General features: G+C 34.6%; 1 protein-coding gene across 3 annotated transcripts; it reads right to left on the bottom strand.

The window, feature by feature from the left end:
• Positions 1-6,166: 6,166 nt before the first annotated feature.
• Positions 6,167-14,494, bottom strand: LOC110605158 (lysine-specific demethylase JMJ706). Of its 3 annotated transcripts, XM_021743509.2 has the most exons (11): positions 14,047-14,493; positions 11,843-12,227; positions 10,972-11,128; positions 10,675-10,894; positions 9,803-9,856; positions 9,641-9,720; positions 9,248-9,525; positions 8,753-9,148; positions 8,217-8,623; positions 7,783-8,070; positions 6,167-7,028 (listed from the first exon to the last, which is right to left on the bottom strand). In XM_021743509.2, exons 1-11 carry the CDS (start codon positions 14,047-14,049, stop codon positions 6,663-6,665), a joined length of 2,634 nt encoding a protein of 877 aa, XP_021599201.1. In that variant the 5' UTR covers positions 14,050-14,493; the 3' UTR covers positions 6,167-6,662. The 3 variants fall into 3 exon arrangements, with proteins under 3 accessions (XP_021599201.1, XP_043808488.1, XP_043808489.1); XM_043952553.1 differs by lacking the exon at positions 7,783-8,070 and having other exon boundaries at positions 14,047-14,494; XM_043952554.1 differs by lacking the exons at positions 9,641-9,720; positions 10,675-10,894.
• Positions 14,495-25,261: the final 10,767 nt, after the last annotated feature.

The raw sequence follows: 25,261 nt of genomic DNA, 5'->3' as shown, positions 1-25,261 counted from the left end.
AGAAAAGACCAAGGAGGCGTTTGCCAGGTTCGGCCGCCGAAAGTGAAGTTCGGCCGCCGAACATGGAAAGGCTTCGGGAGCGCCTTTGGCCTCCGAAAGTCTTGTTTGAACGAGCTAAGGTTCGGCCGCCGAAAGTCAAGTTCGGCCGCCGAACATGCATGAGTTTAGGGGGCACGTTAGGCTGCCGAAGGTCTTCGACCAGGCCACCTATAAAGGGCCCTCAAATCGGAAATGGGTGAGTTTCCTCCCCATTCTCGAGCTCAGGTGAGTTTATGCCTTCCTTTGGTCGTTTTCGTGTTTTCTCTACCCATCTCTCAAGTTTTTCATGATTTCTACCCTTGTGTTTGAAGATTTAAAGCTTAAAAGGAGTTTTGGGAGCTTGGAGCTTTTGGAGCTTGGATTCTCCACACCTCCGAGTTAGGGATTACACCACCCTCGATCTTCAAGAGGTTAGTGTAGATCTCTGCTTTTCTTTATGTTTTAATGAAGTTTTAAGTAAGTTTTATAGAGTTTGATGGTTGTGTTTGGGTAGAAATGCATGTTTAAGGTTTATGTGGGTTTTATACCCAATGTATGTTATGTGATGTTTGTGTTGAGGAGTTTATGTTAGTTTATGCTCCTTTATGCATGAGGGAGTGAGTATGCATGTTTGGGAGAGAGTATGTAAGGATTTGGGGTGTTTTGAGTTTGGTTTTTGGCTTGGCAGAATCGGACCTGTCGTCCAGAGGGGACCAGGTTCGGTCGCCGAAAGGAGTTTCGGCCGCCGAACCTGCATGGGAGGCAGTCTTTAGGCTGCCGAACGTGCCCCCGAAGGAGGGACTTTCGTTTCTGTCCAGGGGTTTCGGCCGCCGAACCTGCCGCCGAACCTACCCGAGTTTCGTCTCTGGAAGGGACTTTCGGCCGCCGAAGGTGCCGCCGAAAGTGCCCTGTCCAGCCGTTTCTTGGGTGTTTCCTATGCATGTTTAAGTGATGTTTAGAGGGGTTTTTGGGGGTATGTTTATAAGTTGTTTAGAGTATGTTTGGCACCTCATTCGAGTCCACCTATGTAGGATCGGACCCGAGGGATCGAGGAGGCCATCAGTGTTAGCAGTTTCAGAGTCGGTTCAGCGTCTGCCAGAGGTGAGTAGAACTAAACTTAATCTTTTATGCACAAAATCTAATGCCTAAAGCATGTTCATGCATCATGATTATATGTAGTAGGTTGATTGCACTAGTTTCACGAATATGACGCATTGCATTACTTGATGTTGATGGAGGAAGGGTGGACCGAGGCGACTTCAATAGCCCATATCTGTCACGCGTCTTGTCTTAGTCCTTTGAGAGCCGGACAAGTACATGTAGGAAAGTCCATGTGAGCTCTCTGTGGACCAGACACCATGTCATGTATGTTACAGGCCTTTGTGAGCTCCTATGGGGGAGCCGGGCACCGACAGAGGGATTTTTGATGTCATGTCCATCCTCTGAGAGGAAAGATGCATGCAAAAAGACAGACTCTCAGAAACCAGGGTCCGTGGGGAATAAATATTGCATAAGCCCCGAGACGGACAAGATGATGTGATTTCTCTGTGTTATGATGCATTTCATGAAAGCATGTAATTAATGAACTGTTTTCTCTGTTTCTACTCACTGGGCTTTTTTAGCTCATCCCTTTCCCCTAACCCCAGTGTTGCAGGTTTAAGTCAGAGTTCAGAGGCAGCAGGGTAAAGTCAAGTCGTATGTATATGTAATAGTTTATGTTGCAGTCTAGTAGTTCTAGAAGTGGACATGTAATATAAGTTGATGTAATGTAATTTGAGATAATGTATGTAACTGATAGTAGAGTTTATGTTTATGGATTAGAGTGTGCTTGGCCCTATAGACTGGTTAGTCCCTGTTAATGCATGGTTATGTTTATGTTATATGTTGAGTTGAGAACCAAACTTGAGGCATGTAATGTTACCCCATTGGAGTATATGATGAGGACTCCAGTGGAGGTTTTATGATTTTATGATGTATGTTTCATGTCAGGATACATGCACAGGTCAGGTTTGGGTTCAACAGATGTTCAGTTTTCATGTTTTTATGGTTAAGTTTTAATCATGTATGGGATTTGACCAGGTAATAGTATGTATGTTTGGCTTGCTACGGGTCCCGGCGGCCTTAAGCCGATCTGGATCCTAGCGCCGGTGGCGGTTCGGGCCGTTACAGAGGGGTATCGGTTTCCGGGTCGTTACAACCTCAAAGAGGCAGAAAACCTCAAAAGAGGTAGAAGACCTCAATGAGGCAGAAGACCTCAAAGAGGCAGAAGACCTCAAAGAGGCAGAAGACCTCAAAGACGCAGAAAACCTCACTGAGGCAGAAGACCTCAATGAGGCAGAAGACCTCACTGAGGTAGAAGACCGGCAAAGATCTCAAAGATCTCCCGGAGCAAAAATAGCCAGAATCCCCAAGATCATCCGGTGCAACAAGCAAAAACAACTCATAAAGAACATAGTTCTGATCTCACATAAAAGATTGGGGCACGGGACCATAAATGAAAAAGCTAAACTCCGACCTCCCAAAGGAGCTCAAGTCATCAGGTAGAGAGACTTTAATCTCACACAACAGCCAAAAGTACCAAAGCATCATGCCGATCTCAAGAAAACGAGCGCAGTACTGGTAAACCCGATAAGACAGACCGAATTAAGGCAAGGCGATTCCTAAGCAAACTGCATACCAAAATACAAAGCCAAACAGAGAATCAGGAGCAATCATGAGAGGCAACGACCTCGAGAATTGACCGCTCACACTAAACCAACTCAGCTGACCTAGAGAAAGGTCCAAGCAACAAAGAGCCCGCAAAACGCTCGAAAGAAGACAGCCCATAAATACTCAGGGGCAAAAAACATACACAAGAGTCCAACGCTCAGGCAAAAATAATAAAAAGGCAAGAAAGGGATACTTCCGACAGGAGCAGTTCTCAGACCATACGGTCATGAATAGAGTTTAAAGATTTATCCCCTCACCAGTCATGGAATGACTGCTGAGGAGATAAAGGGGCAATTGATGATCGCTGGATTTCTTCACCCCGGTATAAAGGCCAGGCCCATGAAAACAGTCCCTGATCCGAAGGCTTCAATATTCCCCTCGAGAGCCAGGTCCAGCCCGCTCAGTCACAGGGCCGGACTCCGCCTAGACTCCTCAATCAAACCGGCCCAAACCTCTCGGCCCAGTAATCAGGCCCTCACCAGGCTCAACTTCAGCCCTACCATTCAACCCAGCCCGGAAAGGGGAAAATGACCAAGATGCCCCGCTGGTAGGTCCTTCCGCATGCGTATCAGAGGAGAATCATACGTATCATAGGAGAATTAATGGCCGTTACGCATGGAGCAGGCGCCTGACACATCCGTACATACGGAGCTAGGCGGCAGAAGACAGCTAGCATTGTGGCAGAGAGACAGATATATATATCACGGTAAAGGCCCCGCAGGGGGACTCTCTTCTTCTTCCTTCTCCTTCCTGGACACCATTTTTATTCTTACTGTAACCCTTGCCTAAATATACTCTGAGCCATAAAATCTGACTTGAGCGTCGGAGGGCCTCTGCCGGGGCACACCCGGTAGGCCCCTGACCATTCTTTCTTATTTACAGGTCTTTTCACCAGGAAGAACATGGAGAGATCCACCAGGGAGCCCAGCAAGAAGGGACCCAGAAGAAAACCAGATCTATCATGGACCAGGAAGAGGAAAATATTTATCATATTCTTTTGACTAAATTTTTCTAATAGCTCGAAACATCATCAAATATAAAAAATATTTTTTTAAAAATATATTTTTTAAAAAAACAAAGAGAGATTTTGGCGACTTAAAACTAAAGGGGAGCTTGATATACATCATGTATCAAGTGGACATCTTATTGATATTCTGCTTACAGAATTTACTAGCCAAGATGTGTAGTTACGCTATTCCATGTTGAGGAGGATAATAACAATAGCTGGTTATAGTTTGGGAAACAATTCCTCAATGCAATTTCAACTCTTCAATAATATTCACAAATAATCTCAACGTAAGTGTTCAAATGTATCAAACTTCATATAATTACAATTTTATGTTACTATTTATTATTATTATTATTAATTATTGATTTAAACTTTTATTAAATTGAAATACTATATATTTTGTTTAAAATAAAATAATTTTATAATTAAACGATTATTAATTAATTTTCCAATAAAAAAAAGAAAATATGAAAATAATAAGAGAGAAAAGAACATAACATAACATATTAAACTGACTTTTTTAAAACGTAATTAAAAGTTAATAATTTTTTTATTAAAATAAATGAAATAAATTAGAATTGAATAAATGAAATAAATATTAAAGTTGAATCACAATGAGTGAAAATTATTTGATATAGTTATGTACAGTAACGAACCAAAGGTGGCTGGTGAAAACCACTGTCCTCCTGAAATTTTAACTTCTAAATGAAAGTATTGTTAAATATGAAATTATTTTTAATAGATTGTTACCTTTAAACTCCCTAAATTTTCAAAAAAAAATAATTTTTTTTTATTGATCTAACTAAATAAAAATCTAATGCCTTCAAATTTAATAAATTAAAATTATATTTTTAATAAAATCTAATTATAGTTAAATTATTGAATTTAAATTTATTAAATATATATTTTAATTCTCAATATAAATAATATATTAGTAAATACTTTAACTTTTTAAATATGTATTTTATACCGACCTTTAAATATAAATGTTACATGCATGTGGTCGTGTATCCCTCAAACACTCCTTTTTTATCTATATTGTACTTGTATTTTCAGTGTATCTGCGAGACAAAAAAAAAATTTCAAAGGGACAGCTGGGCTTCCCTTTTGTGCACTGATGATCAAGTTAATAAGAGTGTGATTAAATGAGAAATTATTGAAGGAAAATTCTTGAACCACTATCAATTTGTACATTCAACTAATCAAATGTTAAAATTTTATATTATTATATGAGTTTTACCATATTTTTAAATAAAAATTCTTTTAATTTTAAATTATATATTAATATTATAATATACACTCAGAATGTGGAAAAAAAAATTTATTAATGAAAGAGTAAATGAGTTTAAGAGTTAATAAATATGAGAATCATGGACTTGGTAAAAGGGGGTATATGGTATCTATTGTCCAATGGTGAACTACCAAGTGGCATGGCATGTTAAGAAATGTGGGAATTAGTACGTTCAATAAGAGAAGTCTTGTCCACCATTGTCGATAATAGTACCAGTTGTACATCAATGCCTTCTCTGAGCAGAAGTTGCTCAAGCTCTGACATTTAAGAAACTCAATAAAGCTATTTAATACTCTTGAGTCAGCTTCAAATAATTGTGAGCGCATGACATTTCTAGTCAGCAACCGAAGTGTTTGTAAAGAGCTTAGAGCGCCCAAGAGACTAGTTGCGTTGCGTTCATAAAGGTCATCAGAAATGCCCGTTCTGACCTTTATGGTCATAGATTACTCTCTTTTTCCACCCTAAGGTCAGTCACATCTCTAGACGGCAGCCCCTTCTAGTTAGATGGCAAAGCCTGTATCTCGAATTTCGCACTTAGGAGGTGCCTTGTTCCAGAACCAAACTCCATTCCCTTTAGTTATCAACAGGGACGAAAAAAAAAAAAAACAAAGCCACGTCCAGACATGTGGCATGATAGGCATCTATGACGTACACGAGGGGGAACCCTCAATAAGAAATGGACCTCCTATTGTTTCACTTTCAGGTGCTTGATGACTTTGTTGAATCGAATACAGAGCGTTATGTGATTTTCTGTTTGAAAGCAGCCATATCATTTCCAGTTGGATTGTTTGAATATTACTTGTATCTTCTATGGTAAATGCAACTGGATGTTATATCGTAGCTGGAAACAATAATACGACAACAGCATAAGCCACTTTCTGATTGAGCCGACCAGTTACCCTTTTGCAGTAACGGTGTCGTTCTGATGCAGGAAGGACCATGTAAGAGTACGACACAAGGAAATTTCCATTCGGATTAAATTTGCATCCCAACGAGTCGACACAAGACCCTGTTGTACAATCCACCAAACTTGTGGGTAGAATTCAATCAACAAATAAACAATCCCATCCTGTACTACATTCTACTACTAATTCAGAAACCCATAATTTCAATGCAAAAAATAATAATAATAATAAAGGTGATAAAGAGAAAAAGGTATTTCTCTGCATTTATTCAAGTAGTCAATTTGCTACAAAAAAGAATTAAAGCACCTAAGAGGAAGCAGCGGAATGACCTTTAGATGGAGGAGTATTGGGAATACCCACCTTTTCCTCTTAAAAATTAATTTGGCTGATAAAAACAAATTTACAGAGTTAATAACCAAATTTTCTTCTACTTTCACCTTTGCAGGAAGGTTCCCCTGCCAAAGACGGAAAAACACCGTGGCTTGAGAACCAGAAGAATGAATCACCGTGAATCCGTGCAGAGTACCCCCAAATTCGGAGGACCGCACAAAGAATAAAAATTTCCTAAAAGTTGGTTAATTTTACCCGCTGCTCCCACGATCGATCTTTCAGATTATCCGTGTTGTTAGAACCCCCATTAGAGAAAATAAAGTTAGCAGAGTCAGGCTCTAGATGATGCTCCAGAGGCAGGCCAACCAATTTCCTCGATTCAATCCTGTTATGCAGTAAGTCAATCTAACCTGCTCTCTGACCCTAGAAATGACGGGCCTCTGATTTTAAGACGCTTAGGCCCAATCTCTATAGGGAGTGATTCCCTCATGGTCTTCCCCAACTCATGCTGGAACTTATCCAATCTCTGGTTTTCTCGTTCTCTCCTCATTGCTTCATCACTGACCAATTTCTTGAACTTGATAGAGATGGGAATGATACTTCCCCTAGCAAACCTGTCTTCTTTCGATGCACTCTCTGGAGATTCCATTCGATGTGAAGCAGACAAAGAATTGTGATTTGATTCATCGTTAGTTTGGCTGCATTCTGGTGGCAATGTTTGATCATATCTTCTTTCAAATTGAAGCTTCTTCAATCGTTTTAGCCCCTGCTTAATTGAATGAATATGAGAGATGTAAAAAAATTCTCAACATCCTAGACTTTCAGCAAGTTGTCAGACAAAGAATCAGACAGTACATTTCATTTCCAATAATAACCGAAACAGAAAATGACAATGGTAGAGGACAACCCTTATGCACAATTTCACCTGGGATAAAATAAAAAACAATACTAATAAATAAATAAAAAACAACACAAGCACACAAATTCAAAAGCTCTCCAATTAAATAGAACATGCATGTCAGATGCAACTCAACCAATCCCTCCAGTTTTATGCCCTATGCCTCCAAAGCTAGCCTGCCTAATGCTTTTCTTTTCATATTCTGCTCTGTTCCTCCAGCAATTTGTTCCACCCAATTTTTTTACCCCACTTGTGACATTAGATTCTCACCTACCTAAAGCTCAACCTTCCCATTTTTGTTAAGACGTCAAAAACAGCATTTTCAGCTTCCCCATCTTTCATCTCTTTGGAGTTGGGATGGATAAAACAAAGATTTTATTACTTGGCATCCAATGCAAGATAAAAATAATGCATCACTGTATTAGAGCTTGCAACTCAAATAGAAAAATGAAGGTTGACAGTTGACAAAAATGCCATTAAAAAGACAAAAAAGGAAAAAAAAAGCCATTTATGACTAATGTAACTGCAGAAAATACCAACTTGTCCACAAAGGGACAAGTTCCCAACTACCATTATTAAAAAACAGCACAATATATAACAGCAAAAAGTTACGTTACTATACCTGGTGTTCAAAATTCTTTGAAGACACATTATCATTCACAACTCTCTTTTCCACTTTGAGGGAAGACCGGCGCTTAACCCTAAATATCTCTGAATCAGAATCATCACTTTGCTGATCCACGCTAGGTCTAGCCTCTGATCTATGAAGATCACCATGCTGGGTACTTCGACATTCCTCATGACACAGAGAGGAGGATAGAGAGGACTCATGCATGTTGTGTGATTCTTCATCAGAGAACTTTCTAGATTCAAGATTCCTAATGTCAAAGTCCGCCCACCCATGTACCTTCTGAGCATATCAAATGGTGAAGGAAAAAGCAACTCATTAATTAAAGTTTTAAAACACAACTCTTTTAACTGTCTGAATCTCATTAAAAAGGGGAAAATAAAAATAAATTAGGCAGCAAGTTTTGGGAATAAGAAGCTGGATCTTACATTGTTGGCCGCTGAAGAGCTTTCAGTCAGTTCTCCTGAAGGACAGAGAGTAGATGCAGAACAAGCAACAGATGTTCCTGAGGCTTCAGGTCTAAAATTTTCAGTGCCGCATATGGATGTAGACTGGTTACTATATTGTGAATGATCCTGAATTATTGCTGCAATATCCGCGTTAAAGTCAAAATTTATCTCACAATAAGGAGAGTACCCATCATCTAAAACACTCAGATATTTGTTGGATGCTGGATAGGAATACAAATCATCCCCACTTCTTGTTTTCTGTCGTATGTCCTCCAGTATCCCATCTTCCTTCTCAAACCTCTTGGCTGCAGCTTCCATGGCTGAAACATCCTCCCTCAAAAATAATGTATGATTTCTTCCGCATGAGAAGTTAAGCGACTTAAAATCTGGATAGGTAATCACAATCATCACAAGAAATCCAAAAGCACAAAAGATCAACAAATGACAGATTGAGAAAGTAAAGAGAAATAAATAGAATCACTTGTGCACATCAACAAATATGTAGCAAACCATACCATGACGAAGGCACACAGGATGCATGTTGCAGTTGCAGTTAAGGAAAGCTACATAGCAGTCTCGTTTGCATAAGCTGCAGAGAATAGTTCCATAGGTATTTCGCAAAAGGCCAGTGCATGCCCCTGATTTCATGAGGGACCACCGAGCATGATGCAGAAAACGCATCAGTTTGACAAAAGAAACCTTAATGCAGTGATGAGAAATCAAGTCTGCAGACGAATAATCTGTATCTTCACATTCCAGGCTCGTAAAAAGAATCATAGCTTCTTTGCACAATAGTTCTTCATGGGGAAGTAGAGGCATCCTGTTTAGAATTGCATATCGCCAGCTAGCAATAGCCCCCATAGGAAACCAATCACCAATCGCGAAGTTCACAGCCTCACCACAATTAAAACCTATATATTTACAAAAGGTAAAATGCAACTACTGTAATTGTGCTCTTACTATAATCAGTTTCCAACCATCTCAGTAATCGAAGATAAAAAATATCTTACCATGGCTAAATCCAGCATGATAAGCTCTAGGGAAGGTGATAACGAACTCCCCAGGATTTTGTACAGCCTTGTACACAGGTACACCATGCTCTAACAATATATTTGGAGGAAACAAAGTTGTTTTCCCCAAAAGTACATCAAATGCTCCATCCTCCCCATCAGTTGATAGAATATCATGGGTATAAACATGTTCTCTTACCACCTTTTCAAAATCTAAAGCTGCATGACCAGGAACTCCATACCAAGTTTTTGATGCTCCACAGTGATGGTAATTAATACTGTCATAACAACAGGAAAATGATAAATAAAATATTCAAAACAAAGATTGCCAAGCAAATGAAATAAAAGATGTTGTCAAACGTACTAAAAATAAGCATCATGCATGTGATCTACCTATATAAATAATGATCTTCCACATGCCAAGCAAACAAACTAAATAACATTCCAATGTAAAGCATGGGATCTGTCACCCCCTGAAATATAAAGAATGAAAATCAGTAAGTTGCAGGAAAAGAATAAAAATAAATATTTAAAGGATATTTATTGTCTAGTTACCGGAATAGCAGTATCCAGAAGACGTAAAGTGGACTTTGGAAGCCGTGAAACATTCTGAAACAAAACAGAGATAAGATATTACAATTGAATAAACATGTAAGCCACACAGTGAAAACAAATAAAATCTCTGAGAAATAACTAATAACAGGAAATTGCTTCTAATAAGTAATATTTTTCCAAACTTCTTATTTATTTGCAGAAACTGAACCAGAAACCAACAACTGAAGACTAGAGAAGAGAAAAAATCACGTTAATATTGAGAAACAACTGACAAATTATATAATTCTAAATGAGATAATACTACAAAAAATCACTGTTTCACTAAAATTATTAACCTTTATCCTGAGGACAAAGCATCTCTCGGAAAAGCCTATTATCCAATTACATCAGACCTTAGAGTGACACAATATGACCAGAATGCTGTATTACATCATAGCTGTTACAGGACAAAAGATATCCACTTCACATGCCATTATTCCCTGATCAATAAATAGTTAAAGCACCTGTACCCCATATCCCACATCTCCAAATCCCGACACACATCAAACTTGCAAGGAACCTCACTGATTTCTGGTCAGGCTTGAGTTAAGGAGGTTTACCCAACCACATCCCCAAACCCTGTAAGGGAATATTCTCCCAGCAGTTTTAATACTGTTGATCTATAGGCCATCTTGCATTTGAATGGCAGTTAGATCCTCCTCCAAGTAAAACAGAACATACAAGACATCAAAGCAAGAAGAAAAGTGCAACTAGTTCCAGTACTCAGTACCCAGATGAATTCATTTTTCCTACCTATTAAGATTAAGCAGGTGATATTTCATCAGGAGAAAAAAAAAATACAGGAAATGATAGAAGCAAAGCAAAATTAAAACCTTCAAATTCCATTTGCTATTTCCAAGTGGATCACTGAAAGATGATGAGAAGGCACTACCCTCAACATCGCATGCATATTCAACTGTTTCTGTCTTTCCACAAGCAATTTCATGCCAAAATTCTTTTTCCAAGTATGTTCCAGGAAGACAACTGGCACTACAGTATCTACGGGAAAAAATCTTGCTCGCCATTTTCTCGAAATCACGAAACGTATAATTTCTGAAAAGCACACCCACATTTTAAACCAGATAGAACATCATCAACAACTATATTTACTTTGAAAAAAGAAAATTCACCTTCCACTCATGAAAAAGGTGACCTTGTCATCGGTATCCCACTCAGCAAGACGAAGAGGTTGCACTCTAGTTGTGAACTTGAATCCTGCTCTCTCCCTCATTAGTACAATCCCAGCAGGAACAGAAGCACTCAAAGGGGAAACAATCTTGCATATACCTGCACATCCAAAACGAGAAAAAGGCCGATCAAAATAAGACAGGCATACAATACAGGAAATTAAATTTAAGCCACCTCATGGCTGGTTCAAGGATTCACAGCCAAAATCTATGAGTCACAACCTGCACTAATATGAAATTGGAAAAGAGAATGGCTAGCAGAACAAATGGATTATATGTCATGTAACGGTTGTAATGGCCCTACCAGCTTGTAACATGGTGAAACAACCATAATGGCCAATGGCCATAAAAAAAACTTTCACCTGTGATTCTCAAATATCTGTAATGATAGACCCAATACCAGTACATAAAAGCTATTTTTCAAAATGCTGCCAGAGCAAGTGTGGCAAAATATTGTACACCTGGGAGAAAGATAACAAAAAGGACTAAAGCTTCAACAATTCTTAGAAAAGTAGTGTTTGAAAGGCACCCCTACTAAGAGTGCATACAAATTTACACTGGTAAGCAAGAAAATGGTGGAAAACAAGATCAGATGTAAGTATGCCACCTCTGCAGCTGTGGGCCTGTGGCTCACAGAACTCAATGGAAAAAAGGAACCACACTACAAAATTCAGTGAATACAAGTTTAGGAAAATTTTTCCATAAGGTCAATTTTCAAAATTAATTTGATAAAGAATCTTACAGGACTGTTTGAGTCTAACTATCCAATTTGCTACTTCTTCTTAATAAATTCTACTCAGCAAGGATTCATTACCATATCTTAAAGCTTCTGGAGCTATTTTCTGTAAATAAACCAAAGGATCCTCAAACTCCTCCTTTGTTGGATGGTATACAGGGCATTCTGGGATTTTCTCTGTCCATTCTAGATCACTTGTATCAAACTTATCCACCTTTCGCTTTGAAAAGGCATCCTTCCCACTTGAAGCCCCATTGGATGTAACAAATGGTTCCACATGATTGTGTAATCTAATGCCACATGAGGCTGATGCCCTTAAAGAATCCCCTCCGCTTCTACTCATCATACCAGTGACACCTAAAGTCTCGCTGACAGTTTCTGATTTCATTCGCTTAAGTCTTTTACACTTCAGAAACTCTAACCCATTTCTAGCCTCTTTGGACAAGCAGACTCTTCCTTCCACCTGTCAGAAAGTAAAGCGATATAATAAAACTTGATAGCTCAATACATAAAAAAGAAAAGAGTGCTACTTGCAGACCAAAAAATGAGGAGGAAGAAGAGGCGACAACTTGACAACTTGAAGAACCAAGTTGAACAAGGTAAACAGTGTTATTTTGTAGTCAATAACAGACAAATAACTAAATTATCAAATTATACCAGCCAAATACTAATTAATGTAATCAACAAGTGGTATGCACTCTAAATTAGCTTCAACACCATTTCCTAATGAGTATTCAGCATATAGCTTACAAAGGGAAAAAAAATGGCAGATCATGGTTTAACCCATAAGCACTACTGCAGTCCAGTTTAAGCATTAAAACTTGCTAATGAACACATTAACATCTATGTTAAAGCATTCACCACAAATGATTATTTAAACAACTGAGCTAAAGATAGCCACATCAACCTCTTCCATTTTCACATGATTCAAAAAGGCAAATTAAGCAATTTCTTACATAATACCAGATTAAAACACAAAAGTTCTACATATATTTTTAAACTGTCATGTGAGAATTCAATCAGTATGATGGACAACTTCTACACCATGCATTCCAGTAGACATGAAGATATATTTGTAGTGTGTATTTCAACCATAACGTATCTAATACAATAATTTCAATTGCAATGCACCAAAACAGAGTGCCTTCTGTCAGACACACTGGCTTCTATCCAGTTAGACAATAATTTTTAATTGCAATTCACCAAACCAGAGTGTATCCTGGCTGACACACTGGCTTCTGTCAAGAATAAAAGTGACAATCAATGTGCCCCAAAAAAGAGCTAAAACGATATAAAAAGTTAAAATTAAAAATCAGGACTGTGCAATCTAAAATAGGAATTATGAAAAAGCGACCTAAAACTATCACGAGAAGAAATTCGTAATTCACAATGCTATCGCAAACATGAAAACTCCCCAGTATTATATTTCCTTAAGCACAAAACATTAGCAGTCAACCTCATATGAGTAAGTCAATTAATCACTCATTACCACAATCAAAGCTAGAAATGCATGCTTAGTGGACCTATCTTGAATTTCGAGTCAAAATGACTCATCAAATAATTAAATTTCCAATCTCTGTTCACATGTTTATACTTGAAATGCACAAATTGACCAATTCGCTATATGACCGTACCAACTCTGTCAATTATTATTCAACTCAAAACTCTTAACCTTTATCCGGAGAAATTTGATGCACACTCAGAGCTAATATTCAACAAATACCCGCGTAAACATAAAAGCCAAATTTTACTTGCCAGGAAACTTAAAAGGCAAAATTGGAAAATAATAGCAATAGTAACGGAAGCATCTTCTTGATCATCTTTGCATGCAAATCATTCACCGATCGCAACTAACCCCCCAGATTAAGATGAGAAGAAAATAAAAGCTAAAAGTCAAATTTTATTTTCTGAAATTCGATAAAAATCCTAATTACAAATAAAATAAGAAAAATATAATCAGCTTCTCTAGCAAGCATTTAAGTAACAGAAAATGCAAAAGGAACAGTATTTTCACGAATCAAAAAGGCAGAAATGTGAGATTTAGCAAATCAAACGACTTCCTAAAAATAGAAATACAAAACAAAAGGCCAAAAATTATCGAAAATTTTGAGAGACCGTTGCATATCAGAAGAATGTTTTAAGATCTGGCGATAAAAACCTTAAGACAACAAATTCAATAATAACCTGCAAAAAATAATGCACATATACACAGACCGAAAAATGGATAACTATTTCAAAATTTACACAAATACACGCAGATATGCACACAAAAAATCGCATACCATTTCATTACGCAGTCGCCCTCTATCAGCCTCCGTTTTCGAGTAGTTTTAGCCACAAAACCAAGTCCAGAAATCCAAAATCCAAACCCTAGATCACGATCTTATACATAAAAAATTCAAAACAGAGAACGAAAGAGCCCACATTTTCTGAAAACGCGCCAAACAGGAATAAACCGAGTCAAACTCAGAGATCTGAATCGTTCTAGATACAACTCATGTAAAGGGAAGCCAACCAAATCGCGAGTCTCAAACTCGCAGAAAAATAAGCGGTTTTCCGAGAGGAAACGGAGGCCGGTCGCCGGATAAATGAGCGGTTTCCCGGCGAGAGGAGGAAATTTCAGGTGGAAGGTATGTGGAAAGAGAGAGAGAGAGAGAGAAAGGAATAGTAAATGTGAGAGAGAGAGAAAGAGAGAGAGGAAAGGAATGGCTTAGAAAACCGAAAAAGAGCTAAAAGAGGATAATTTATAGTTTTATAGTGCAAAATAGTTGCTTTTTTTATTATATTTATTTTAATTTTACGGAAATAAATAAGGAAAGAGAAAAGAATTGTGAAGGAAAGTGGTGGTTGTTAGGTGGTTCAACCAAACGCCCCTGCCGTCCAAAACGCGTTTCGATTCTCTCGCGTTTCGCTGCTTTTGGAAGCTTTCCCTTTTTAGCATTTGACCATTTTGACCCCTTAAAAACGGCTTAATAACCATCCAATGTCAACGGGCCAAAACCTTGTAATTTGTTTTTAACTCCGCAAGGTTACTGGGTTCTCATTTTTTATAAAAAAAAAAAAAAAAAAAAAAAGAAAATTACCCTTGTGAGCATGATTGATTTTGAACAAAAGAATTTAAATAAATTATTTTAAACTTATGTATAATTTAATTTAAAAGAATAAATTTATTTATAAATTAAAAAATAAATTCTCCATTTCAAATATAGAATTTAATAAAATAATTAATTTAATTAAATTCTTATAAATAGTGAATTAATGGATCACTCAATCCAATTAATGAATTAATAATTTAATCAATAAAATTATTAAAAAAATTAACTAATCATAACATATATTAATATAAATAAATAATTCAATTAATTAAATATTAATATATATATATATATATATATATATATATATATACACATATCACCACTTAATTTAGTAAAAATGTCATTATTTTTGAATTATATAATGAATTAAAAAAATAATTTTTTTAGTTAATATTTACACATAATTATCATTAATTGACAAAATAAATTCAAATAAGATCAAATAAACTGAAAAAAGTGAAATTCTCACTCTTAAATTCTAATAAGTAATGACATATTTAAGAGTAAATTTAGACTAAAATATTAAATTGCTACTTGTAATTTTGCTATATAGTTTATGAACAAATTTAATATTTTAACTTTTTTTTAATTGAAATGATATACTAGAAATACAAAATAAAATAAACAAATTACATGGAGAGAGATTAAGAGTTATTTAACAAGAACAATGGCTTTTCAATCAATTAAAAAAAATGATTGAACAAAAATGATATGCAACTTAAATAATTTATACAACTAATAGTTAACTCAATAATTATCTAAATTCTAATGCAAGCCTAAAAATGGAATGCAATAATCATTCACTTAAAAGTAAATATTCAAATATCCTACACAAAATAAATGTCTATAGTTAGAAATTGGGTGGACAAGAGAAAGAGAAAGCAAAAAGAGACAGAGGAAGGGAAAGGAAAACAAAGAGAGAAAGGTTAGTGCAGTTCGCCTCACATCGTGAAAAAGATAGTATTAACGAAAGGACAATTGTCTTTTTTGTTGTTTGCTTTTGGTATTAACTTCCTCTGCCATTGGATAGGATAAGAGTCTGTTTAGATGGCTTTCCAGCGATGGCTTCCTCCCATCGTTGGTTTTGCTTTATTTGTCTTATCCTTTTTTTGTTTGTTTTAGTAGGTTTTCTTTGAGTTTATTGTATTTGTTTGGTTTTGATTTCTTTTCTTCTAGATTGAGGCTTGCATGTTGAGAGATTTTGTTGAGTTGCCATTAGTGTGATTCTTCTGACGGCACTCGACAAAGATGTTATTATTAAGTAGTTATTTATCTCAAAGATTTCATCGCCATGCATTTTCTATAATTTGGCTACCCTCAGGCTATAAGAGATTATCATACCGATAAGCATCCTCACTGCTGCTGATATTGATTTTCATTTGATTGGACTTTACAATTTTGATCTTTTGATGTAAGGCCTAGCAGCTTCGTTTGACTTGGGACAAAGATCCCACAATGGTAAATTATAATTTGGTATAAGAATATATATATCATAACTTAGAACTACTAAATAATTTAGATTAACCATTTTGGACTAAGTTCAAAATGGATCCAAAAGTTATTTAGGCTAGTTATAGTCGGGCTATTACAATTGCTACCAAAGATACCTACGGGTCAGAAAAATTATGCGGAGTTAGTAGATCTACAAGGAAGGCTATTGCATAACAAGGTAGAGCCACATTGAGTGGGAGAGAGCAAGACCCAACAAAAATCCCACATCAGTAAATTATAAAGTGGTATAGGAATATATATATATATATATATATGTATATTCTAACTCAGAACTACTAAATAATTTCAGTTAACTATTTTGGATCAAATGAAAAAATGGGTTTCAAAATTATTTAAATCATGAATACAGTTAGAGCGATTGCTGATTAGTAGTGTTGCAATGCTACTGCTAGGATTGATGCTTTTAGAAGGTTTTAGAAGAGTAAGATTTTTTTTTGGGTTTGGATTTTTTTTTTTTTTTGGATTTATAGATGGTTTGATTTGAGTTGTTAATTAGCTTTGGTTCTATATTGGATTGTCCTATGTGCAATTGGATCATATCTTATATATTTATCTTAGGGCCATGAAAAATGCAACTTTCAAAGCATTGATAAAACAAGGTAAATATTTATAACCTAATACAAGCATTCGAGATCCAAAATACTTATATGAAAGTTAATTTCCTAATACAACCCTTTATTTTAGACTAATTAACTGAAAATACTTAATATTTACGTTATTGAAATTTTAAATTTTAAATGAATTGGCTCAATGTTTGCATTAAAATATAATTTTGACCAATTTTTAAAAGTCAAAATGTGAGAGTCATGTGGTATACCACATGTAATATTTTATTATTTTTTAGATATAAATTAATTTTACATATGAAAATAATATTGATACATATTTAACTATAATTAACTGACATATTTAATTATAAAAATAATATTAATTTAACCGTTAAATATATAATAATGGATTTCATTTTGTAGCAATAATTACAGAGATTTTATAAAATAAAATATTATTCTTAATTATTTTGTATATGTTATTGTTTTGGATTAAATAACATGTATATTATAGAATCTTTGTTGGCATATATAGTCAGTATAACTAATATAAATAGAATTACTTTTTGTATTAGGTCATAGTAGCTTCTGTCACTAGCATTAGCGAGTTGGCTACTCTATATACAAGGAATAATATATGTTGCCTTATAATATAATAGAAAGAGATCTTTTTCAATATTTTCTTTAAACATTATGGTATCAAAGCGAGTCTTTTAATTTTGTTTTCTCTCTGTTCTCTCTTCTTTCTAGAACCTTCCTAGATCTAGCAAATGGAGGAAAGCAGCTCCGCTAGGGTACGAAATCTACCAGCTTTGATGAAGGAAATTGCCAATAATACGACCGATTGTAATACCCGGCTCGAGTCCGGCATCGGAATTCCTGTAGTCCGGTGGAATCTCGGGTGTCGGAACCCTCGAGAAGGGTAATGCATATGTTTTCTAAAGTCTTTTCATTTGTTTTCATGTTTTGAAGGGTTAAAAGACTTGAATTTTGACAGAAAAGCAACAAGGGAGAAATGCAAAGGTTCGGCCGCCGAAGGGCACTTTCGGCCGCCGAACATTGCATGGTTGCGGCTTCACGTTCGGCTGCCGAAGGTGGTCTGGCCAGCCACCTATAAAAGGGCCAAGGGTCGGTGGAAGGAGGTTATTTCTCCTCCACTTGCAGCCAGAGGTGAGTTCCAGCCTCTCCTACGTTGACTTTCCTGTTTTCCATGATTTTCCCCTAACTTCAGTTGTGCAGGTTCAGAGATCAGAGAGAACTCAGCAGGGTACAGGAAGAGTACAGAGTTTTGTAATAGCTAGTGTGGACATGTATTTGGACAGAGATAATGTATATGTACAGTGTATAGAATGGTGCTTGATTTATAAGACTTGTAATCCCTTGGAGTCACATGATCAGTTTATGTATGTTTCTTTATTGTTGTATGTTTATGAGTAAAACCAGGCTTAACATTATGAGCTTGATCCGCCTAGAGCCATGAGGAGCTCTAGTAGGGATTAGTAGAGCACAGAGAGAGTGCATGCACAGGTTAAGCCTTGGACTAAAGAAAAGTTTTATGGTTTTACAGAAAATGTATGATCATGTATGGGAGTTCACAGGTCTACAGACAGGATAGCAGGCTTACTACGGGTCCCGGCGACCTTAAGTCGATCTGGATCCTAGTGCCGGTGGCAGTTCGGTTTCCGGGCTGTTACACCGATGATGCTCTTGCACTACAGAATTCTGACAATTCGGTGATGCTTCTTGATTCTGTCCAGTTAAGCGAAACTAATTACAGAGGTTGGAAATAGGCAATGAAAATAACGCTCAGTGCTAAGAACAAGCTTGGATTTGCCGAAGGAAAAATGGCGGTACTAGAAGAAGAATATGAGGACTTCGAGCGATGGAGAAAATGTGATTACATGGTAAAGTTATGGATTTTAAACTCCATCTCAAAGGAGCTGGTAGGAAGTTTTCTCTATGTCACTAATACTAGAGAGCTTTGGATCAAGTTGGGAGAGCACTACGGTGAAAGCATTAGATTATATATCACCACACAAACATATCATGTCATTCATTTCCTCTGTTACATCACCTGTAAATGTGCATTTGTCGAATGGTTCCATTACTCAAATGTCTCAAACCAAGACAATTGCTTTGCATAAATATCTAGCATTAATTAATGGTCTATTGGTTCCTAATTTCAATGTGAATCTCCTGTCAGTATCAAAGCTTCTAAAAAACTCTAATCTAATATTAAGATTCTATCCATCTTGTTGCTTCTTTCAGGACCAGAAGACTAATTTTGTCTTTACTTTTGGAAGAATAATCAATAGACTATACATTTTAGATAATACAAGTTTCTGTGTCTCTATTATTCAATCTTACATTGATTTAGTTTGTAATGTGTTTTCATCCAAACTCATTGTAAATGCCACTAAATTTGGTCACTCTAATAAAGAGACTATTTCATTCACCAATTCTGCAACAAAGATTCATTTCTCTATTTTGCATGCTACATGGTTTTCAAAAGCTTATTGATACTAGTTACATTTGTTCTTTGTATTCTTTAGCCAAAATATCTAAATTGCCTTTTCACAAAAGCAACAACATCACCACAATGTCCTTTTGAATTAATTTATGTAGACTTATCAATGCCTTTTGTTGTTCCCTTTGTCACTGGTGCTAGGTTCTTTGTCATTATTGCTAGTGATATGACTAAAATAATATGGACTTATATGCTTAAATTCAAGGATCAAACATATTTTCAATATGTTCAAACACAGGTTGGCAGCACCATTAAAAATTCTCAAGAGTGATAATGGTAGGGAGTTCATCAATAAAAAACGTTCATCTTTCTTTGCTTTTAAAGGAGTCATTCATCAAACTACATGCCCCTATACACCTCAGCAGAATGAAACAATAGAAATTAAACACAAACACATCTTAAATATAGCTAGGGCCATTAAATTTCAGGTTAATTTTTTAAAATCTTATTGGTCCAAATGAATATTACCTACCACTTATCTTCTTAATTGATTACCGGTCAAGGAACTTTGTTGGATAACTCCTTTGAGGCTTTATTTCATAAGCCACGTACTTATGGTCATTTAAGAACCATTGGTTGTTTGTGTTTTGCAGTTAACCACAGCTCTAGGAGAGATAAATTTGATCATAGAGCTGTCAAGTGTGTTTTTCTTGGCTACTCTAGCACTAAAAAATGTTACAGATTGTAAAATTTAGAAAATAAAAAATAAATATTTGTTAATAGAGATATTGTTTTCCATGAGTCTGTCTTCCCCTTCCTTCAACATTCCATTTCTGAATCCCTTACTTCAATTCTAGTTCTTCCTGTCATTTCTTCAGAAGATACTTTTGATTCTACTCACAATTTTTCTGCTCACTCCCTTCCTGATTCTCAATCTCCTCCGGGTACTGATTCCCAATCAAGCCTAGTTGAATGTCCTGATACTATCTTCCCACCTTTAAGGAAGAGTACTAGGACTTATACTAAACCATAGTGGCTACAAGATTTTGTTATTAATAATTCTTATACAAGTTCTGATATTGATCTATCCATTTATTTCACCCCTCCTCATGACACGTACCTTAATTTAGTATGACACATTCATGAGCCTTGCACTTATTAAGGTAATGAATCAAGAATTATTAGCTCTTGAAAAAAATGGCACTTGGATTCTAACTAATCTACTAAAAGGCAAAAAGTCCATTGGTTCAAAATGGGCTTACAATGTTAAAGTTAAACCTAACGGGGAAGTGAATAGGTATAAGGCTCGTTTAGTGGCTAAAGGGTATAATCAAGTAGAAGGAGTGGATTTTAAAAAATGATTTTCTCCCGTAGCCAAGGTTATTACTATTAGAATCTTTATTTCTTTGGCTACCTCTAAACAGTGGCCCATATTTTAACTTGATATCAATAATACTTTTTTATATGGTTTTTTGGAAGAAGTGTATATGCAACCACCTACAGATTACCCTAATGTTGGCCCGAATCAAGTTTGCCTATTAAAAAGATCTCTTTATGGCCTAAGACAGGCCTTTCGGCAATGGAATTTAGAGTTTACAGCTTTTCTCCAGTCATTGGGCTTTATTCAGTCAGTGCACGACAATTGCCTTTTCACCAGGGATGCTCATGGTACATTTACTACTTTATTGATATATGTAGATGATGTTATCATTACTAGTACTTCTATTTCTGATATAGATAAGATTAAACAAGCTCTACATTGTAAATTTACTATCAAAGATCTTGGCTATTTGAAATATTTTCTTGGATTGGAAGTGGCAAGATCGTCCTCTGGTACTATAATTAATAAAAAAAAAGTTTGTCATAGATGTTTTGTGTGATACTGGTATGTTACATGCAAAGAGTGTATCTACTCTTTTACCCAAAGGTTTAAAACTTGATCTTCTTGATGGTGAATTACTTTCTGAACCGGATGAATATAGGAGATTGATTGACAAGTTATTGTATATTAATATTACTAGGCCTGACATTAGTTTTTCTATTCATTATCTTAGTCAGTTCATATATGCTCCTAGAAAGCTACATTGGGATGTTGCTTGCTATGTTCTAAGATATCTTAATTCATATCTTGCTCACAGCTGTATTTTCCTATTACATCTTCTTTGTCTTATCTCACAGCTTACTGTGATGCAGATTGGGCTACTTGCTCTTTTTCTAAACATTCTGTTACTGGTTTTTTTGTGTCTTTAGGTGCCCCCTTATCAGTTGGAAGATAAAGAAGCATAAAACAGTTTCAAAGTCTTCTGCCTAAGCAGAATATCACAGCATGCGCGCAGTAGTGTGTGGCTATTATGGATTTCTTATATACTTAAGGATTTAAAGATTAATGTCCAATTTCTTATTTCTCTGTAGTGTGATAGCAAGATTGTCATCCATATGGCTAGTAATCATGTTTTTCATGAAAGGACAAAACATTTTGACATTGATTGTCACTTGGTTCAGGAGCAGTTACAGAAGGGGTACATTGCTCCCGTTCATTTGCTTTCGTCTCACCAGCTTGCAAATATATTTACAAAGTCGTTATCACCTCAGTTACACCAATTTTTTTCTCTCCAAGTTGCATCTGGTCACTTTGCCCCCCGATCCAACTTGAGGGGGATATTAGCATATATAGTCTGTATAGCTAAAATAGATAGAATTACTTTCTATATTAGGTTCTAGTAGCTTTTGTAGATTCTAGTAGCTTCTGTCACTAGCATTAGTGAATTGGCTACTCTATATATATATAGGGAGTATTGTACGTTGCCTTATGACATAATAGAAAAAATCTTTTTCGATATTTCTTTTAAACATCAATAATCATTATTATTATTACAAAATAAAATCAATCGATGTTAAAGTTATGAACTATATATTTAATAATTGGATTGCTTATCTTTAATTTTAATTTTAAAAATTAATTAAAATTATATTCAAATGCAAATATTGAATCAATTTATTTAAAAGTTAAAAGTTTGGATTAAAATGTAAAATAATGCAAATATTAAGTTTTTTTTTTAGCCAATTAGCCTTTATTTTAAAAAATCTATCATAAATTGATTTGAGACTAATCCAAATGTGTTTCAACCACAGTAGATAAGTAACAGAAATTAAAGAAAAAATTATTATTTAGTTTATATAGTTTAGTGAAGTTAACTATTTGATTTATTTATTTTCATTAAATGCATATTCATTCAATTAATTTATAAAAGATTTTTTTATTATTATTATAAGAAAATTTTATTATTTAGTTTGTATGGTATAGAGAACTTATTAATTAATCTCTCGATTTTAAAAAATATATTAAAATATTCTCGAGATTTTAAAAATCTACTAATTAGTTTTTGCGTTAGTTTTAACTATTAAATATTTTACTATTTAGTCCATATGACATGAAAAAACTCATTAATTAGTCTATCAATTTTATAAAATTATCTATTAATTAGTCCTTCTATATTAATAGTATTTTTAAAAAAAATTTACAACATTTAAGGGTTAAACCAATGAAAGTACTAATTAATAAATTCTTTTAAAATCTAAGGGATGTTTAATATATTTTTAAAATTGAATGATTGAATAATACATTTTTTATATCGCAGAAACTAAATAATAATTGTCCCTTGTTATAATATCATATACTTTGTCAAAATTATTTATTCATTTTTATTCGCAACTATTTATAAATCTATTTTTATCCTTATGTTATTATTAAATATCATATTTTAAGAAAATATTACTTATTTTTATATAAAAATCTATAAACTTATTTTTATACAAATAATTTTTAAGAAGCAAAAACAAGATTCAAAAATTGTTTTTGTTTAAAAATAGTAATAAAAAACAGAATTTAAATTAATAACTAAATAAATGATATACTATAAACTTAAATTATATAAATTTATATATTATGATGTATGAAATATTTATGTTATTATAATTTTATAGAAATTCTAAATTATGGTGAAATTAAACTCGCATAAAATCACTTTAAATTAACGTAATTTTAAATTTAATTTATTTTGAATCGGATTCATATGAATTCATATTAATATGATTTGAGATGATAATTGAATATGTAATTTTAGCCTCCAATGAAGTTGATCTATAATAAGTCTAAATAGTTTATTTCTCTTTCATTATAAAAGTATAATTTCAAAATAAATAAATATAGTTAAATTTAAAAAATAGAAAAAAAATTACTATTAAATTCTTAAGTTTTAATAAACTTGTTTTAAAAAAATTTATTAGTTGGTTTCTATTTCAAAATTACTCGATTAAAATATTTACATATTTTATATAATCTCATTCTTTAGTCCATCCTTTAAAACAGGTTAAATACTTAGAATATTGATAATGTTAAAATAAATTAATTAATGATTAGTTTATCAACAAAATGAATAAAGAATTTAATTTTATAAATAAAAAATTCTAATTGACCGATTTTAAAATCAAAATAAACTAATAAAATTTCTTAAAATTCCATATAGCTAATAGTAATTCTTAAAAAAAAAAAATCAACTCCTTCGAAATATGAAATGTCTTTGTCTCAAATTTCTTTTCTAAAAAGAAAAAAGAAAAAGAAAATAAAAGAATTGGGAGGGGCAGTGATGTTTTCCACAATTGACCTAAGGAGTGGATATTGGGAAGTAAGAATGAGAGAGGAGGATGTGCCAAAAATTGACTTTAAGACTCATAAAGGCCATTACGAATTCATGGTCATCTCCTTTGGCTTGACCAATGCTCTTACAACATTCCAATCTTGAAGAATCCAATAGTCAAGCCATTCATTAGGAAATTTGTACTTGTATTCTTTGATAATATACTCATATATAGTAGAAGCATAGCAGAGCATTTACAACACTTCTAATCTGCTTTGCAAGTAATGAGAGAAAAACAATTGTTTGCCAAGGAATCAAAATATATTTTTAGAGCTTCTAATGTGGAATACCTTTGCTATATTATTATCTCCATGGTGTCCAAACAGATAGTAAGAAAGTTCAAGCAATTAGCAATTGGCCTCCACCACAAAATCCTAAGCAACTAAAGAGCTTTTTAGGACTTGCTGGTTATTATAGAAGATTTTTTAGGAATTTTGGTCAAAATGGTAAGCCTTTACATGAGCTATTTAAGAAAGGAAACTATGTTAGGACCAACCATTCAACATGCATTTGATTCACTTAAGTAGACATCACTGCGCTATTCTTGGCATTGCATGACTTCATTAAGACTTTTATAATTCAAAAAAATGCATCTAGAGAGGCAATTGGGGTTGTGCTTATGCAAGAGGGTCGTTCTACTGCATTCATAAATAAAACCTTATCTCCAAGAAACATGCTACTATCAATATGTGAGAGGGAGCTACTTACAATTTTGTTTGTTGTTAAACAGTGGAGCATTACCTATTAAACATACATTTTATCATAAGAACTAATTATAAAAGTTTAAAGTTCTTACTAGAGTAGAAGCTTACAACACCTACGCAGCAGACATGGTTGATCAAATTGTAGCATTATAATTATGAGATACAGTACAAAAAGGATTAGAAAACCAAGCCATTGATGCCTCATCTAGATTTCTAACGCTTATAGCATCTGTAATAACAATCAAGTTATTGCCTAGCCAGGTGTTTAATGTTATTAAGGCACTTTGGAAAATTGATCTTGTATTGTAAAACATCATACCTGAGTTAGAAAGGGATCTAACTTCTCACCCTCATTAATCTTGGATAGAAACCCAATTAGGAAGGAAAGCTAAGTTGAGCTTTTGAAAGTATATTCTATGATCCTTCATTGGGAGGCCATTCTTGCATTTCAGTGACAACAAGAGGTTATCT

This window comes from Manihot esculenta, chromosome 17 (assembly GCF_001659605.2).
Source record: "Manihot esculenta cultivar AM560-2 chromosome 17, M.esculenta_v8, whole genome shotgun sequence".
NCBI lineage: Eukaryota > Viridiplantae > Streptophyta > Magnoliopsida > Malpighiales > Euphorbiaceae > Manihot > Manihot esculenta.
The sequence above is the reverse complement of the archived record's forward strand: the minus strand, read 5'-3'. Positions and strand labels throughout refer to the sequence as shown.